An 18,792-nucleotide genomic window follows, 5' to 3' on the forward strand; every position below is an offset into this window, starting at 1 on the left:
ACTTTTTGCGGAATTTTAATGGTTGTGAGTTAAGGGTTGGTCAAGAGGAGGCATGTCAGAAATTTTCAAGGGCCCCCAAGACCTCGGTCAGGTTTTTAGTTTACCGCTCTTCGCAAACAAGACGATTGGGCAGCTCCGACAAGGCATCGTCACTGAGGCAGGGAAGCCAGCCCAGCTGTTTCAATACCTAGCGAGCTGAAAGTCCAGTCTCGACCTTCTTGCTTCTCTTGCTTCAGCTGGCCACACACGTCAGCAGACTCGTCGTGCTCCTCCCGCCTTGTCAAAACCTTAGTTGACAACTCTTCTTGCGAGCTTGTCAGACTCTGCAGGCTCCCCTCATGTATTGTCTTTGCGCTTCCTCGTCTGTCAGCTCTAGAGCCCGCTTCACGCCACCCCAGCTGCTCACCTTTGAAGGCTCTGGTTCTCTTTCTTCAGGTCCTCCAACTTCCCCCTGAGTTCCACCTGATGCCAGCACGTCAACAGCTGGAGAAGAGACGAGTCAAGGCTACCAGGGTGCCCTTGCACGTTGTCAGCTCCGGAGGGAGAGAGAGAGAGAGGGAGATTGGAGGAAAGGGATAGAAAGGGATACCTTCACAACAGTAAGTTTGAGGTCGATCCCACCAGAATGAATGCAAGTGAACAGCATCAGGCCAAGAAGGGACCCGATGAAAGAGACAACCTGAAAGCAAAATGCGATCAATGATTTACCATATCTCCCCGTCTTCCTTACATTGCTGCCGAACTCGATGCAGTCGGAGTTGTCGTCTCCCGTGAGATCGGCCGATCTCACTGTCGAGTTCCTCGACGAGCCGATACAGATTCTGCACAGAGGATGACAATAAGCAAGAGGAAGGGAGGGAGGAGAGAGGGAGAGGGAGAGGGAGAGCAAGGAGGAATGGAGAGGGGTTAAGAGCAAAGGTGAGGAAGAGGAAGAGGCACGGAAGAGGAAGAGGATGAGGATGAGGATGAGGAAGAGGAAGAGGAGGAGGAAAAGGATGAGAAGGAGGAGAAGGAGGAGAAAGAGGAAAAGGATGAGAAGGAGGAGAAGGAGGAGAAGGAGGAGAAGGAGGAGAAGGAGGAGGAGGAGGAGGAGGAGGAGGAGGAGGGTTCGGGCTTTGAGATGAGAGTGGATCTCACTTGTCATTCATCGACCAACTCTGAATGTGCCAGAGAAGTTTTGTTCGCTGACGATTCTCCAACCCAACCCGAGAGTGATGATCTGATCCACATGGAATTAAGAAAAGACAGAGGAGGGAAGAAAAGAGGGAAGAGGTTGGGAGGGAGGAGAGAGGAGGAGAGAGGAGGGGAAGCAAGGCAACAGACGAGGTGTGAGAGGGGAAGGCGAGGAACTCTCGACAAAGCATAGGGCAGGAAATGAGCTGTTTTGTACCTTGATAAAGTTTTGCCTGGACTGGCTCGAAGTCTCAGAGAAGATTGATGGATAACTTGTAAGGTAATCGCTCTGGGAAAAGCAGACACAAAAGTCACAAAATCTGCTCTCCCCTCCTCCCACCCATCTTACAATCCGAGTCAGGTACGGGTCATAACGGGACCGGACTTCTCCCAGCTCTGTCCCAGCTCCAGCCTGCAACACGTGAGCTGTTTCTTAGGAAGAACACTAGGAACTCGTTCACATGCGGTCCGGAGAGCCTCCAGAAATTGGGGATTAGAGGCCCACTGTACTCGCCCAGGAGATTGTTCGCCATTAGAGTGTACATTATGATGGTACTGCATACAAGGCACGAAAGCTGGTGCAAAGAGCAAGGAGGAAGACAGAGGAACAAAACGACGTGACAGACAAAGGCAGGAAAGAAAAAAGTCAGAAAAGTAAGGATATTGAACTTGCCTCCACCCTATTCAGCCATTCCACTCCTCTCACTCGTATCTTGCTCAATCCTCTCTGTCTGGCTTCCTCAGATACAACAATTCTACTGCATTTTCCTCTTACATCTCTCATCAGTCTCCCTTCTTAATCGATGCTCTAGCTCGTCCGCTCCCTGCTCCATCTCTCCATCTTCCCCACCTCATTCCCACATTCCTCCTACCGCTCACCAGCAGAATCCCGATGACCCAGATCTTCAAAGAAAATTGAAACAGGACGACAGACATACAATATCCGAACGTGCAGCTCACGTAGTTCCACCTAAAACCCTCCTCAGTCTCCATGTTCTTCCTCCCCCTCCCTTTGCTCACCCAATCATTGAACCCTGGCGTTCGCCGTCGCGTACTTGATTGGCAACGAGGACTGCCATGAGAGGACGGACGGCAGCCGATCCTACATGGACGATCACGAAGCCCATCCACTTGAGGGAGGAGAGGAGGTGATGCTGCAAGTGCTTCGAGTCGGATTGGTCATCCCCCTCAACGAAATGCTGAATTGGTAACAGCAGGGTACCAACGATGCAGGCGAGGAGGGAGATGACTTGGAGCTGGACGTTGCTGGCTGATCGGTTGTCGACGGACAGAGCGACTATGGGGGCGGAAAAGAAGAGAGCCAGACCCTGAGCAACCTCGACAAAACCCTCGTCCTCCAGTGAAAGCAAATCCGCTGACTTTTCAGCGTCGACGGGGACTAGAGCGTCAACGATCTTGAGCCTGACAGCCAGCAACCCAGCCAGTCCCAGAGCGATTCCTTGGGCCAGCGATGAGATGAGGAGGAGACCCACCTATTAGCGATACTCAGCACAAGAATCAAAGATCCGGACCCTCCCTCCCACTGACTCGCATTCCTCCTGAGGACCAAACCTACTCTCTTCCTCCTGTCTGCTGGAATTCTTTCCTCCTCTCTCACTGTCTTCTCAATCCAACTCCCTTTCCTACCCTCACGGCGTGATTGCCGTCTCCTGAAGACGATAACGCATGTTCCTGCGTTCCTCTGCATAGACTCTTCCTCCCTCTCCTTCCACAGAATCCTCTCTTCTCCTCTCCTCGCGTTGCTCACCACCCACTGTCGTCCATGCTCCGGCTCTCCCAGAGGGATGAAGCTCTCGATGGGCTTGTTGTTGATCATCAGCGCCCCCGCTTCGTCCTCATCCTCCCCTAGCATAGCGCCCCGTCCCCGCGGCCAGAACTCTGGCACAAAGACGTTTCACGCTACCAAGTTTGCCAGTTTTGGAGCTGAAGTTTGTCAAATTTTATTAAATATCAACAAATATACGTGAAATTTTGAAATTTACTGACATATTTTGGAAAAGTATGTACAATTTTCACTAACCAATTCTGAGGGGCACGCAGCAGGCATGCAGAGTTAGACAGGGGAGCAGCGCTGAAGGAGAGGATGAGGATGAGGACGAGGACGAGGACGAGGACGAGGAGGAAGATAGAAGGACAGAGCAAGAAGCGAAGAAGAGAGCGGAGGGGACAGAAGTGTACGAGGGATCAAGACTCAGCAGAGTAGATGTCTATAGATGCGACTAGAAACGTGAAGGCGTCCTGGGTGGCCATGGGAGAGAGATTGACAAGGGTGTGCTTCTTGTGGTTTTCTGAATGTTGTTTCCTGACAGGAGGAAGGAGGAAGAAAGAGCCCGTCGACATCAGGAGCCGGTAGTTCACCATGTCTCTCGCTTTCCTTGCCAAGAAGAGCTGGCATACAGCCAATATCAACAACCAAGAGCGAGTATGGCTCAAGGAGCAGGAGAAGGAGCGGGAGAAGAAGAAGACGGAGCTTCTTCAGAAGCAGATGAAGGAGGAAAGGGAGATGGAGGAGCTGAGGCAACTGCAAGGGGCAGGCCAGAGCACACAGAACAAGCTGACCTGGATGTACGCGCCCCCTATCAATGTGCAGGCAGACGCAGACGAATACCTCATGGGAAAGCCCAAGGAAGACGACAAGGAGGACGAGGATCTGAAGAAGGTTCATCCTCGCACCTCCTCTACAGGCGCACTGAGCTAGTCGATCAGGTTATGAAGAACGAGGCAGTCAGTCAAGCTTTTGTTGAGAAGCAGAAAGACGCGATTAGCGCCTACCGGGATGACATGAACAAGATTCGAGATGACCCCTTGTTGGATGAGAGCTTGCTCGGAGACTGTCTCACGCGCTGCTAGGTTCGCCATCAAGCACGCAGAGAAGAAGCAGCGGGAGCGAATGCTGGACAACCCGCTCAAAGTGGCTGAGTTCAAGAAGGCATGGAGACCTTGTTCCTGTTGGCCGTGGTGATGATGGTGTTGGTAGGAATTGGAGGCGAAAAGATTGGCAAAGGAGCAGAAGAAAGCTGCAAAGAAAGAAGCAAAGAAAATGAAGAAGGAGGGGAAACGCAAGGTTGATGCCAATAGCTTCGAGCGCAAGTCAAAGTCTCTCACTCGTTCTTTCGTAGCATGATTCCGATGATGACAAAGACGACTGGAAACGGAGGAAGATGCGAGAAGAAGCTTTCGACGACAAGTATTCCCGTCAGGACAGGAGCTCAGGACAGCACGCTCGGGAGTCAAGGCACGATGCTGGCCAGAGCAGGTTAGCCCACTACCTTCTTCTCTCCTCAGCTCAGCATCTGCTGGCAGGAGGTCGAGGTCGCGAGACAGGTACGGTGACAAGCATCGGTGAGCTGCTCCGCCTTCCTCCTCTCTTCTTCTGACGCTGCTCTCCTCCTCTCTTGTTCTGACGCTGCTCTCCTGCCCTCCCAGACGATCTCGTTCTCGCGACGCTTCTCCTCGCTCACGGTCCGTCACACTTGTGTCCTCACCCTCCTGACGTGCAGCTGCAGTCGTTCAAGATCGCGAGATCGCGCGAGAGATTCTGATCGCGATCGGTGCCTTGCCGCCAGCGCTCGCGTCTCCTTCTGACTGCCATCTCCAGCAAGCACCGGGAGAGGAGCAGGGAGAGGGAGAGGAGCAGGGAGCGTGAGGGGAGCCGGGAGCGCGAGAGGAGGTGCTTCAGACCCCGTGAGAGAAAGTTGACTTGACCTCTGACCGCATGTCGGCAGGCAGGACAACGGCGCCCCCAAGGCCCATTCCTCCTCCTCCAGCGGCCTTCTCGGGTATGGCCTGTGGAAAGGGTCGCAGTCTCGAGAGGAGAATCAGACGCCGTACGTGCCCGGTGCTGCTGTGGTGAAGAAGAAAGTACGAGCTGTCACGGGCATGCAGAGATTGACTGGATGGTGCAGGAGGAGTACTCCATGACTGGGAGGAAGGGAATCATTGACAACGGTTACGAGGTTGCGCGCAAGTATCATGAAACCCGGTAGGGCTCGAGGAAGATCATGTGGAGGAGGAGGACAATAAGGGAGGACGAGGAGAGGAGGAGGCGAGAAGATGATCGAGAAGACGGTGGAGGCTCAGAGGACTAAAGACAGCGAGGTGGGCTCGCCATGTCCCATGTCACGTGACGATGACGCGCTGCAGGCTGAATTCCAGAGCAAGATGAACAAGGAGACTTTCATGGCGTCGGCGACTACCATGGAGCAACGTACGGCACCCTTCCTCACAATCCCTCACCCTCCTCCCTCCCTCCCTCCCTCCCTCCCTCCCTCTTCCTCCTCCTCTCCCTCCTCCTCCCCTCCTCCTCCTCTCCGCGCGTGTGGGTGACGGGGAGATGCAGGGCTTGCGCAGAGGAAGCACTACCGTCAGCGCAACATCGACGACACGACAGGAATTGTGTGAGAAAGAAAGCATTGATTTGACGCTTAAAACAAGATTTGAACTTGTCCTACTCAAACCATTCACTACCTCTCTCTGTCTCACTCTCTCTACATCTCCAGCTCTCACGTAGCCGCAGACAGCAGCATCGCCGTCCCTCGCTTGATCCAGTGATCGGCCTCTGCTTTCCCCGACCGAAGCTCGACGGTGATGATGTAGGATGGTCGCTCTCGCGTGCCGGTGCGGACGGGGTAGTAGTAGCAGGGGCACTGGTAGATGCCCTTGCTCGCCTTCTTCTTGCTCTCCGTCGGCTTGAAGTTGATCACCGGCATGCTGATGAGCAGCTCCATGGGGTTGGGCTCCTGCAGGCAAGTTGCCTCCGCGTCCCATCCAGCTCCCTCCAGGAACGTGCCTCCTATGTAGACGCCCTCCCTGGGCGGCTCCTTGACCTCGTTCACCTGGATCACAAAGTCCCACGAGAGGACGTCGATCGAGACGCTGTTCCTCCGCGCTGAGTTCTGCAGCACGGCAGTGAGGAAGCCAGTGGGGAAGGTGAAGTAGCCGAGGTTGTAGACGACAGGATACGTTCCTGTGCCCCAGTCCGAGAACTGCTTCACTCGATCCAGCAGGTCGCGCGACCAGGTCGCGAGGGGCTTGAGGGAGGGGTACCCCTTCAGCCACTGGTTGGGGATCCTCCCGTCGAAGAGGCAGACAAACACTTCGTCAAGGTCTGACGTCATCACCACCGTCCCCTTGATCGCCTTCTTCAGCTCCGTCAGCTGCCCCCGGACGTCTCTCATCAGCAGGTTGTATCGCTCCACCTCCTGGAACAGCACAACATGCAGAGCACTCTGGTCGTCCATCTTGGCGGCCATGAACGCGTCCAAGTCCATGTCATGTGGTAGCTGCTCGAGGAGCTCCGTAGCGATGCCGTCAACGATCTGCTCCCTCGAGGCTCCCGAGCCATCGATGACTCGCGGCTGCAGCATCAGCAGAGCCTCGAGCATCTCGTTAGTGTCTTCGATCTGCGAAGCGATGTCCGCGTTCCTGTGCTGCCCGAAGGCCTCGGGGGCGTCGAAGTTGGGCAGCTGCGCGACGTAGTCCTTGTAGGACTGGAGGGGCCCGTCCTCGGGGATGTAGTAGGTGGGGAGGGAGGAGAGCTTGAAGTTCTCCGTGTCGAAGAGGGTCTCCGAGTACCAGCTCTCCAGGTAGGTCGTGACCAGCCTCCGGTCCCAGTTGTCTGTCACGCGACCGCCGTAGTTGGCCTCCCCGATGAGGTATCGGATCGCCTCCCAGGGGGTCTGCTCATAGTTGTCGAGGTAGAGGACCAGGAGGTCTTCGCAGATGTCAAAGTCAGAGTCGTTGAAGTCGTAGGGGATGTTCCACCCCAGGTTCTTGAACTTCCTCCTCTCCAGCAGCGACGCGTGGAAGTAGCACAGCACGAAGCACATCTTCTTGTACTTGCTCAGCTTCTTCGACCTCTCGAACTGCGGCTCTGTGAACTTGTTGAGCAGGCGCGTCAGGTTCGGTTTGATCCCCCGCGGCGGCTCTGTCGTCATCTTCAGCCCACTCTGCAGGATCGACATGGGGAACTTGGGGGTGGGGGCAGAGGAAAGCCACATGCGAAACTCAGGGTGCAGCTGCCGGGACGGCAGCTCGGCGACTCGTTTCTCGAGCTCGCCCATGTAGCTCAGGCAGAGGTGACAGTTGGCAAGGAAGACCCAGTGGCCATCCCTCATCCCCTCGTCCAGCATCCTCCCGGCGATGGGCCCCTGCCCCTGCCCCAGCGACAGGCTGTAGAACTTGTCGCCTATCCCCTTCTGCTCCGCCTTCAACTTGAGCATCACCACCGGATCCACTCCCGGGGAGAGCACAAAGATCAAAGGGGCTGTAGGAAGAGAGTCGTTGTAGACCAGGTCCAGGTCGAACGCTGGCGGCTCGACGAACTTGGGGCCGAGGTTGTTCGCCACGAAGCTGCTGACGGCAAAGATGACTCGGTCAGGGCGGAGGAAGCGGATCAGAACCAGTCGCTGCAGCTCTGTGCACTTGTTCTCCCACTCCCCGGGCAGCGGCGAGCTCTCCGGCTCCTGGTTGACGTACCACTTCTTCCAATCGGAAGTGTTCTGCTCCAGAGACGAAGTGATGTTGCGCAGGTTTGACAGCCGGTTGTCCATCTCACAGATCGCCTCCCATGCTGACTCAGCGATCCACTCGGGAGCTGGGTTGGGAGGGTGAGAGGACTTGTCGACCAGTCCGGGGCCGCGCAGGAAGAACTGGTACTCGTCGTTGTTGATCTTAGAGGACTTTTGCAGGATCTTGACGCACATCTGGAAGGAAAAGAGGAGCTTGTGCTTCTCGAAGAGGCTGCGGCAGATGTTCCTGTAGGCTGAGGCCGTGTGATACGTGTTGAGATGTCTGATCCTCTCTTCCAAATCCTCTGACTTTGCGCTCTTGTCGATCGACTGGTTGTAAAGATCGAAGTAGTAGTCCAGAGAGAACTGATACATGGTGTCCAGGTTCGTCAGATCCGTGATGACAAAGTAGAGGATGGAGGCTCGGGTTGCGCAGGGCCTGTAAGACTCCCTTGCCTTGTCGATCTGCTCCTTGGTACCTTCAGAGATCTGGAGCTGAGAAGAAACCTCCTCTGCCGTCAGCTTCGACGTCTGCAAGGTGTCTACCAAGCTCGCGTCGTCGAGGAGCGAACCTTTGCTGGAGGACAGCAGGGCAAGGATCTTGTTCTCGAGGTCTACAAGAGTTCGCTTGCCCTGCGCCACGTTGACTATGAGCTCTTGGTTCTTCTCCTCCAGGTCGGGGCGTTCCTTCTTCACCACCAGCCCCAGAACCTGGTCTTCCATTCCGTCCTCCTTCACTGCGAAGTTGATCACTGTCGTCTTGGTGGAGATCTCGGGAGTGTAGTGCGGGTTCGACAGCTTCGTGGTGATGTAGAGCTTGAAGTCCGGGTTGAAGTCGACCTCCTTGTCGCCGAGCTTGAGGATCATCGAGTTTCCTTTCTTGGTCACGGCCTTGGACAGCACCGGCTCCAGGGACGAGTCCAGCTCCTCGCCGATGTCCTGCAGCAGCACGGGGTTGCCGAACTGGATGGCGTTCTCCATCTGCCTCATCCAGTCCGACATGTTGAGGTCCATCACCTTGAGCCCCTGCGACTTCTCCAGGTTCTTGATCCACTTGTTCGCTTGGAACTGCGGGTCGATGCACAGGGGCCAGCGCCGGCCGAGGGTCACCAGCACGCCGTTCTCGGTGGAGAAGGAGTCGGGGGGCAGCCCTTGAATGTTCCACGTCCTCACAGTCGAGGGCTCAGCGAGGAACTCTGAGAAGGAGAAGTTGTCTGATGCAACGATCTCCAGCTTCTTCAGGTTCGGAATCCACGAGTTGTGGACCAGGTCCAGCCTGTACTCAGCTGTGAAGGGCCCGCAGTAGGACAGGTACGCGGCCGAGATCGCGCAGTCTCCGATGAGCTTGGTGATCTTTGACTCCAGGTTGGTCGCACTCTCGTCCCAGCGATCTCTCTCCCCTCCCAGCCCGCCCACCAGCCGCTGCGCTCGGTCCAGCTTGGCCTCGAGCTCGGCAGACTCGTTCATGAGCCTCTCCTTCAACCCGACGCTCTCGTCGTACTTGTTCTTGAGCGCCAGCATCTTGTCCGTCACTTCCTGCAGGTCGTCCTGGGCAGCCTTGAGCTGCGATCGTTTCTTCACCAGGCTGTCCATGGCTGCCTTGAGCTTCGCCTTCTTCGGCGCCACGTTCTTCGCTACTCGCCCGTACACCACCATCGCCCTCACCCACAGGCAGAGAGACTTGGCTGCCCCCGACTGTTTGCCGACCTGTTCGGGGTCGAACTCAGGCTTGGATGTATACTTCGACACCTTTGACAACATTGACTCGTTCAAGTTCGCGTCCTTGTCGTAGTTGATCAGCTCCGACAGGAAACTTGGATTTCCCAGCTCTTTTTTCGCCTCTTCCCACGAGCTCTGACCCTTTCTCAGCACCATCACGGCCTCCATCACCATCTCAACAAGTGGAGGCGGTTTGGCGTACGCCTTGATCTCTGACAGATCCTTCTTGTTGAGAGCGTTCAGAGCTTCTTCGGCTGCTGAGAGCGCCGGCAGAGCCTCGTCAAGGTCCTTCTGCGCGTCGTCTGCGATCTTCTGGGTCTCTGCCTCCTCGCGCTGGACCTTCTCGCTCTCCGCCTGAATGCTCCTCTGCTGCTCGTCGACAATCTTGCGGTCTCTGACGATCACCACCAGCATCTCCTCGCACTCCTTCTGCGCTACTGAGACTTCTTTCTTCTTCACCTCCAACTCTTGCGACATCACTTCGACTTGCTCGCGCGAGTTGTCAAGCTTCTCGATGCCGTTGCGGAATTTGAAGATCTGGTCCTCGAGCTCCTTCTGCTTCTGTGTCAGCACGCTGAGGTAGACCTTGACGAGCTCGAGGAAGTTGGTGGGGGTGACATAGTTGTTTCTCTTCAGCTCCTGCAGCATCCGAGCTGTGCTGTCGATGACGGAGGTGTGAACGACCGCAAAGATGTTCGACACTCCCTGCGTTGCCTCCTTGAGGTTCTGGTTGGTCGACTCGTTGAGGAACTTGAGCGAGACTTCTTGCAGCGCCTCGTTGGACCAGGCGGGGAACCAGTCGATGGTGCAGCAGTTGACCAGGTTGGGGAACATGCGCACTCTGGTCCTGAAGGCCTCTCCTATGGGGCTCATGCAGAGGATGAGGTGAAGGTTCTGTCGGCACCTCTCGATGAAGAGCTGCCATAGCACCGTCGGCGTCTCCTCCATCCCCGCCGCTCTCGCCTCGTTCCTCATCAGCTCCCGATAGTTCGAGACCTCATCGGGCGCAAAGAGGCCAGGGACCTCGCCGCTCCCGAGCAAGCAGTTGATGTCCTCCAGGAAGAACTCCTCCACGATCTGACTGTCGTTGAACAGGAAGACCGTTGGCTGGTTCTTGGCGCCGGCCATCTCAAACAACTTCTTGAGATCTTCCCTGAAGTCGTTGTAACGGTACGACTTGCTGATCTCGATCATGAACACTTTGAACTCACAGATGTAGCAAGCCAACCTGCTGATGCTCTGCCGCCCGCTACCTCCCACCCCGATGAGCAGGCAGTTTCCGCGAGGAAGCTTGATCACCCTGCAGATCCTGCTGAGGTGGGCAAGGGCGTCTCGGAAGAGGACCAGGTTCATCTGGACGACTCCTGGCTCTGTATTGTATTCATCCAACTTCTCTTCCACAAACGTCTTGAACGCCGCTTCATCCATCACCTCCTCATACGGGGGAGGATCATATCCTGCTCTTAGGAAGTCTACGAACATGGTCGGGTTGCCGTTGCCAATGTAGATCTGACTCCAAGAGGTCTGGAACAGAGTCTCAAGCTTGCCTTCCATCAGCTTCCGGAACCAAGCTCTGTCCACGTCGTCGGTCAACCTGTCGTGGAAGAGCCGGAAGCTTTCATGGATCCACAGTCGCGTCATGGCATCTCTCGAGTCGGTGAACTGCTCGTCAGCTCGGAGCACTCCCTGGAACACTCGGCTCAGGTCTCGCATGTTGAACATGTAGTGGCTCTTGGACGGCGTTGGCAGCAGCTCAGCCTTGACGGTGTTGTAGATCTCGATGGTGGCCTGAGTCATGATGTCCCCGAGCGGCTTGATCTCGTCCGCGAAGTGCTGGAGCTTCATGTTGATCAGAGTGCCGAAGATCCTCCTGACCTGCGAGTCATCCGGGAACGTGAAGTTCACGCAGTGAAATTTGCTCTGGAACCTCTGCGGCAGCCAGTTCCTCCCTCCGCCAGGGGGCCCCAGCGCGCCGAGCACGAAGCAATCTTTGATGAACCGCTTGAGCTGCTTTGCACGGTCGTACCAGAACCCGTACTCGAGCCACATCTTCAAGAGCTCGAGGGGAGGCATGCTCCCGAAGGTGTCTTTCTGCGGCATGTTCATGTCGTCGATGAAGATGATCATCTTCTTGTTGGCAGGAGGTGCGTACGTGTCTTTGGTCCGTTTCTCCACGCTCGCCTCGATGGTTTCCTGCACACGGTTCGAAGACGTCTGAGCTGAGAACTGAATGTTGAGGTCAGTCATGGACTCCGGGAGCTGCGCGAGGCACTGCTGGATGATGGTTGTCTTGCCGCAGCCGACAGGGCCAGTGATGATGACGTCACGATGCTCGCGGATGAGAACGTCTAGTAGAGACGTGTTGCGGATGGAGTCGATGGTCGGCACGATCAGCTTGAAGAAGGGAGTATCCGCAGTCGGTCTCCATTGCTTCGCCGTCACTTTCTCTTCCCAGGGGCTCCACTGCACCTTGTGAACGTCAACGAAGTAGTCGTAGACTGTGTTCTTGCCCGGTAGCTGGGCATCGATCTCTCTGATACAAACGTCCAACTTCCTCCTTCCGTTCTCGTCTGCTCCAGCTCCCAGAGACCAGGCTAAGCAATATATGAACCACATCTCAGTCATCTTTGCAAGCGTGTCACTTCCTGGTACGATTCCGTTCGCCTTGGTGCTCAAGGCGTCGAAGAGCTTCGTCAAGCTGATCACAGTGTTGAGAGGAGAGAGCGGAATGAGCTCAGTGACGTTGTGCTTCTTGTTCTCGAGTATCTTGTCGATGTACTTGTCGATCAGATTCGAGATCAGCGGTACCATCTCAGCATCCTCCTCCTTGCCCTTCTTGGACTCCAACCAGCTGTCAGTGTAAGAGCGCCATCCCAGCCCTGAGAGGTCGAAGTAGATCATCCCTGCTCGACTCACTGTGGCAGGTGAGGCCACAGCAAGGTCCTCGACTTCGAACAGACACTTGACCATGGGAGGCAACGCGATTCTTTCGCCGTTGATCAGAGTCAACAGCTTATTGTCGTCCAGAACCGTGTTCATGCTCTCTATCCACAGGGTGTCGACGGGCCCGTCCAGAAGGATCCATTTGTTGTCGGGCTTCTCGTCGGAGCAGGCTTCACGCATGCAGCTACTGAGAGTTCCATCAGTCCATTCGCGCGTCATCAGGTTGTACTCGCCGAACAGCTCTCCCAGACTGAACGCCTTGGGATTGAGCACGAAAGTCACCACCCGCTCCCACCCGCTCTTATTCTGCTTCTTCAACGAGTTGTGAGCCTTCTGCAGGGTGGACCAGGCGGTGGTTTTTCCTGTCTTGGTTCGCCCTACCAGCATGTTGCCGTGCCGGCAGGCCTTGGCCTCGTAGATCTGGATGGTCTTGAGGATGATGTTTTGATTGTGCTGCAGCTTTGACTCGGTGAGGGACTCTTTAATGCCTTGCAGCAGATCTCCGTAGTCCACCACAGGCAGCTCAACCCCTGGGAAAAGATCCCCGCAAAGAGCGTTGAAGAGGTGGATGTCCGAGCCCACCAGCTTCGGGATGGACATGTCTCTCACTGCCCGCAGAAGGATCACTTCCTCCGACATCTCCGGATCGACTCGCTTGACAGAACCTGCGACGACGAGGACGGCTTTGATAGCTCTCATCCCGTAGTCATAGTGATCCTGCTTGCTCATCTGCTGCTGCATCAGCTGGTAGAGCGTGATCAGCTTCTTTCCCAACACTTTTCCGTTCTGAAATCCCTCAGAGCTCAGCATGATTTCAGCTATCAAAGCAAGATCCGGCACCATCATCGCTATCGGCCTCAGAAGAGCTTTCAAATTGTCGGGAAGTTCAGAACGGCCGGCATATCCCGGGTTCATGGTGACGAAGATCCCGAGGGTCTTGATCAGCTTGATATGAATTCCTTCGAAGATGAGAGAGTTTTGCATCTCCTTGACAGCCGTGAGGATCTGAAGGATCTGCTGGGCTACAACTGAGAGGACCTCTATGTCAATCCTGTTGAACTCATCGAAGCATGACCACGCTCCCTGCTGGCAAAGACCTGAGAACATGCGCCCGAGAGACTTGTAGTCGAGGCCATCCGAGCAGTTGAAGACTAGCACGTACATGGCGATCGCCTTGCCGAGGTCCTTCACCGTCTCTGTCTTGCCGGTGCCAGCTGGGCCCAGGGGATTTCCTCCTCTCTTGAGGTGCAGAGCTGTGGTGAGGGTCATGTAGCACCTGTCAGTGAGAGGGGTGATGACAAGCCTTCCGTTGTTCCCCTGGTATTCGTAGCCGTAGACGAACTTGCTCTGATTCTGCTTCGTCAGGCAATCGTCAATCTCTTTGTCCCAATAGAATCGAAGTTGTGACATCCACTCGAAGTCGTTGAGGTACGCCGTGCCGTTTTTGATCATCTTGTCGATTACATCTCGAGCATGGACTTCGATGGTGATGATTGCGACGACCTTGTTTCGGTTGAGCTTGTTCAACTGGCCTCTCACCATCTCCGCATACTTGTTGAGCAGCACCACCTGCTTCTTCTTGGCGGTGCGGACGCCGACCTTGTTGCCTTTCTCGCTATCAAGGAGACCCTTCTCACACTCAGACGTCCACTGCATCTGACCGGCAGTGATCAGGAGCTGACCCGGAAAGTCGTTGACCCACTTCTCTCGCTTGGTTCCTTTCATGGAGCTAAGGGTTTGATTGAGAACCTTGCGGAGGGTCTGGCGCATGACATTCTCGATCTCCAACAACCAAACTTCGACAGGTCCATCTATCGTGATGTGACTCGTGAACAGCACGCTCTCTCCGTCCGGCGAGTTCATGGCGATCGCTTCGTAATTCCTCCGACCGTCTTTGCCGGGCGGCTCAAGTTTGAGGGACTTGATGGCTTCGAAGCACTTCTTCAAGTGAGGCTGGACAGCCAGGGGGTCTCTTGCCTGCCCTAAAATCTCCAGAAGGTCGTCGTTGGAGATGAAGTAGAATCGCGGGAACGCCTGCCGTTTGGTCTCCAGGTACTGGTCCAACGACTTTTGGATCTTCTCGAGGTTCGACTCCAAGTTGTTCAGCGTCTTCAGCATTCCGTCCAGTTTGCAGGCACTCACGACGTTGTTCTCCTGTTGCAGACGTTTCATGATCTGCTTCCATGTGGTGTTGATCTGATCGAAGAGCTTCGACTCGGTCGGCAGCTGCTTCCGAATGTCTTCTGAGCCCACGAAGATGTTCTCCAGGTACATCCAGTATCTCTGCACCGTGAGGATCGACTCGACGGTCTCTGAGACCAGTGACAGCGTTTTCTCCCACTTCTCAAGCTCGGGGAGAAACGACAAGGCATACTTGGATGACTTCATGGTTGAAAGTGAGACCACGTTGTCCTCCAAGGCTGCAAACACTTCCTCCGTAGATCTCAACATCAAGTAGTCTTCCTTGTACTTGTGAATATCTAGCTTCATGACGTTCCAAGTGCTTTCCATGTTGTTGACTGCTTTCTCAATCATCAACTCCTTGCTGGCAGAGTTCGAGATTGTACCGATCACCTCTGCAAAACTGGGAAGCTGTAGTTCCATCACCTTGTTCAGGGTGAAATCGTCATCGGAAGGCTCGAAAGTCTTGCCAATATGCTCCATCAGTTGTATCCAGTGACGATCACGAAGGGCCTCGTTCCTGAGGTCTTGGATGAGAGGCAGCGCTCTCTTGAACTGGTCCACTTTCTCTCTCGTCTTTTCCCAGATGTCCCAGTTCTTCACCTCCTTCCCAATCCTCTGCAACTTCTTGTTGAACTTTGCTGCTGCCTCCTCCATTTCCTCTGTGTGAAGGTCCGTGAACCTTCCGTTCTTCCACAACTCCCACATTTCATTCCACTCCTTCACCAAATTCCAACACTGCTCCAATAGCTCCAGGTCCTTCTCCACCAGAGATATGTCTTTGTACACCGGTCTATCCAGACCAAACAAGTCAACTCCGGCCTGCATTTTGCTCTCACCTTCTCGGTCTGCCGATGTCATTTGCTTCCAGTGTTGGATCTGACTGAAGGCCTTCTGCAAGTCAGTGTTGGGATCGAAAGGTCCTTCCGACAGAAACTTCTTCCTCTTGTTGGCGACATCAATCTTGAATTGTTCCAGGCTCTGAATCAGGTTGCCTTTCATCTTCTCTTTGCTGCTGTGAAGCGACCGCTCTGAGTCTGTTAGCATCGCCTTGAACTTGACAAACTCATTGGGAAGAGACTCCACTTGCTCTTTTTCTTCTTCGGGAATGATGATGTCAAATTTCTCCAACAGCTTGTAGTGATCGTACAAAGGCTCAAACCTTGCGCTGATAGAATCTGTTTCCTCCTGCAGCTTCTTACATTGTGAAATCAGTTCGGCCAGCTCATCCAGATTGGAAGGATGTGTCTGAAACTTCTGCGTGTTTGAAAAGAAGAGATCTCGCAAGGCATTTAATTCTGATGTTGCATTGCTGTGAAGCAAGGAAGTGAACTTGTTCTGCCAACCAATGCAGTGGCCAACAATTGCTTGCTTCAATGGCGAGCAATCGATACAGATGAAGTTCATGTTGACTATTGTATCTTCGGCAAGTATGTCATTCTGCAGCTCTCTGTATCGTTGAATGTCCTGCTCGAAGGTTGCCAAGGTGCGGTTTGCTTTGGCATACCTCCGGATGTATGCATCTTTGTCATAGTCCCACGTGTGCTTGTACTTCTCCCAGAACGTCAGGTACTTTTGAAGTTTATCCAGGCTTGAGCTCATTCCTCCCATCACGCTCACCATAATCTTGAGGATATCTTCGTCATTCGAGATCCGCGAGTAAAATGTCTCCTTTGAGTCATGGAGGTCCTTCAACTTGGGGATGATTGTCACCACTGTGATGAGCTCCTTGGAGACATTGTTCACCATTTGCGTTAAGTTGTTCATCGTGGGTTTAAACTCCACTCTCTCCCTCTCTAACGTCATGTTCACCTTGAAGATAGGGTGCACCTCAGTCTTGGCATCGCCGTTGATTGCCTTCGATATTTCTTGCAAAGATTTCTTCACGGTTGTACGCAGGGCATCTTCAACCATCCGATCGATCTTGGAAACATACCTGTGCCATTCTCTCTGTATTTCTTCCATGTCGTTGCTGAACATCTCGTAACTCTTTGAAATCAGGTTCTTGATCTCTTCATGCGCATTCTTCAATTTGTTCTTGACGTCAGAACGGTGTTCGTCTTGCACTTGTTCAAAGCTTCCTTCTTCATATATACGCTTGTTCTCTATCTTCACCAACAAGGTATCTGCAATCATGTTCCCAAGTTTCATGATTTGATCATGATTGGACTTGAAGGTCAGAACGAGTCTATAGACTTCTTCACAATGTGTACGGCATTGTCTGCAGTAGTAGTCGACTATACCGCGGGAGGACCAATGCATCTTAGTTATACCAGGGTTGATGATCCGTTTCAGGTTGTTGAGTTTCTCCTGGAATAATTTACGTTCTCCCTTGTCTGTAATAGACAGAATCTTGTTGAAATCTCGCACAACAAGCAGCACGTTCTCTCGGATCACCCTGAACTTTTCACGCTGAGAAGCCATCTCCATAGCCGTGTAGGGGATAGGAAACACCAACTTCTCCCAGTACCGGACTTCTTGGAACAATCGGATCAAGTCCTTGTCGAAGTTCATCTCCAGGAAGCCTCCGGCCACCTGGACGAGAAGGTTTCGCTCCAGCTTGCTCGCGTAGTTCTCGTCGATGTTAGACGCCCAGTCCTGATAGTTCTTCTTGATATATTCATCGATCGCGCCGCTGAGCGCGTAAAAGTTCGACTGAGCCTCTTCATGCTCTCTGCAGCTTCTCAGGTAGTAGGTCGAGTTCAAGACTGTCATCTGATCCTGCAACCTTTTCTGCAAGGACTTGGCCCATACGGCTGAACCGGAATACTTGGGAATTCCCTGACTGATAGGAGGGGAAGAACGATTCTGATTGAACTCACGTCCTACCTTTGTCAGCTCATTGAAAAACAGTGAGTAAACAAACGACGATTTGTTCTGCACCGTCCTCTTGATTGCTTCGCGCTTTGCCATATGGTGGAATGCCTCTAGCATCCTCAGCCCCTGCTCTACGGTGGAGACTGTCTCGAACGCACTTGTGATAACGTTTTGCATCATCATCTCCAAATCCTTGACTCCAGATTTGAATACGTTGTAATCATCATGCCATTTGGTCGCCTTCACATCCAAAATATTATACTTGAGGTTTGAAAAGTTAGTGATGAGCTTCTTGAAACTCTGCTGAATCTTTGTAAGGTTTTTCGAGATTTCGTCTCCTTGCACGCCACTGAAGACAGGTATTTCTGATTCCTCCGAGGGGCTGAATTGATTTTGACTCTCACATACCTCCAGCAAGTCACGGCATCTCTGCATGAAGGCATCTATTTGTGCGAAGATGCGACTCTCGTCATAGTTCCATGCTTTTTCGGGATCGATTATCTTCATCCTTTCTACCATCTTGCGGTAGATTTCTTTCCAGTCGTCTCCTGACTTTATGCTTTCCTGCAAAACTTGGGAGGGTTCTTCTATTTTACCGTCGAAGATGTCTTTCAAGTTGATGTTTTCACAACAACGTAGAATGATCTCGTTGCTGACTTTTCTCAGCAACCCCATGATTCGCTCAGGCGTATGGTAGTACTTAGACAGAGACCATATCACGCGGATCAGATTCAAAATCTCCGGGAGATGTTGTGAAATGTCTTTCGGCTTCGCGCTTGCCAGTTTGGTACAGGGATCGAAGAGGATTTGGAGGAACTTGAGGTTATCGCGAGCTTCTTCACTGCCATCCATGATCTCTTGCGCTAGGTCGCTGAACGGTTTCAAGTATGACGACTTTGCTTTCTCAAGGACCGAGCAGATCCGCTTCACATCTGATCGTTCGAGCTGTGAGCTGATTCCACTCAAATCGTCTGAGCGGCTTTTCCAATGCTGTATCTCCGCTAGAGGGCCTCTGTCCTCGTGTTGAGCATCGCTGTGAGAGGCATCGGACCCAGCAATCACCTCTTTGATCTGCCTCGTCCAGTGAATCAGGTTTGTCTCCAGGCGCTGGACTAGCTCCTTGTCTTTCACGCAGGCATCCAAGTCAGTCAGATCGTCTCTCGGCACGTACAGCACGGTGTTGCCATGGATCTGATGCGAGCTTTCAGTCAAGATTGCCATAAACTTGTGTATCTGTCCGCTGAATTCCTTTCTAAAGCTGCACGCACTTGTCAGGGGTGACAAACAAACGCTCGACTACAGACCTATCTGGCCATGTGCTGTTGGACGAAACCGCCGGCACGTAGATTCTGCTCATCAACTTCAACAGGCTCGGTATACTTTCAGGACCAAGACCGTTCAGCTTCCCTGCAACAATCAGCCAACATGT

The 18,792-nt window shown here is 53.6% G+C and overlaps 3 protein-coding genes across 3 annotated transcripts; 1 reads left to right on the forward strand and 2 right to left on the reverse strand.

Annotated features, from left to right (window-relative positions):
* Nucleotides 1-402: 402 nt before the first annotated feature.
* GUITHDRAFT_145735 (hypothetical protein) lies at nt 403-3,046 on the reverse strand (the record flags this gene model as incomplete). The annotated part of the gene is made up of 10 exons (XM_005823388.1): nt 403-462; nt 590-679; nt 731-821; nt 1,138-1,219; nt 1,391-1,406; nt 1,523-1,585; nt 1,635-1,728; nt 2,024-2,143; nt 2,194-2,666; nt 2,792-3,046. The coding sequence occupies 10 exons, from the start codon at nt 3,044-3,046 to the stop codon at nt 403-405; spliced, it is 1,344 nt and encodes a 447-aa protein (XP_005823445.1).
* Nucleotides 3,047-3,553: 507 nt separating this feature from the next.
* On the forward strand, nt 3,554-5,595 carry GUITHDRAFT_117357 (hypothetical protein; the record flags this gene model as incomplete). The annotated part of the gene is made up of 10 exons (XM_005823389.1): nt 3,554-3,853; nt 3,901-4,001; nt 4,045-4,105; nt 4,172-4,258; nt 4,314-4,450; nt 4,498-4,536; nt 4,920-5,043; nt 5,100-5,150; nt 5,338-5,401; nt 5,534-5,595. The coding sequence occupies 10 exons, from the start codon at nt 3,554-3,556 to the stop codon at nt 5,593-5,595; spliced, it is 1,026 nt and encodes a 341-aa protein (XP_005823446.1).
* Nucleotides 5,590-18,747, reverse strand: GUITHDRAFT_97557 (hypothetical protein). Its single transcript, XM_005823390.1, has 2 exons — nt 18,668-18,747; nt 5,590-18,621 (listed from the first exon to the last, which is right to left on the reverse strand). The coding sequence occupies exons 1-2, from the start codon at nt 18,718-18,720 to the stop codon at nt 5,697-5,699; spliced, it is 12,978 nt and encodes a 4,325-aa protein (XP_005823447.1). The 5' UTR covers nt 18,721-18,747; the 3' UTR covers nt 5,590-5,696.
* Between the last annotated feature and the right edge of the window lie 45 nt (nt 18,748-18,792).

The sequence above is a fragment of the Guillardia theta genome (genome assembly GCF_000315625.1).
Source record: "Guillardia theta CCMP2712 unplaced genomic scaffold GUITHscaffold_109, whole genome shotgun sequence".
In the NCBI taxonomy this organism is placed as follows: Eukaryota; class Cryptophyceae; order Pyrenomonadales; family Geminigeraceae; genus Guillardia; species Guillardia theta.

Bases quoted from the DNA above. Each gene is read 5' to 3' on its own strand.
- GUITHDRAFT_97557 (XM_005823390.1), bottom strand. From the start codon at position 18,720: ATGAGCAGAATCTACGTGCCGGCGGTTTCGTCCAACAGCACATGGCCA. The intron at 18,622-18,667 runs GTCTGTAGTCGA...AAGTGCGTGCAG, and splicing joins AACAGCACATGGCCAGATAG to CTTTAGAAAGGAATTCAGCG.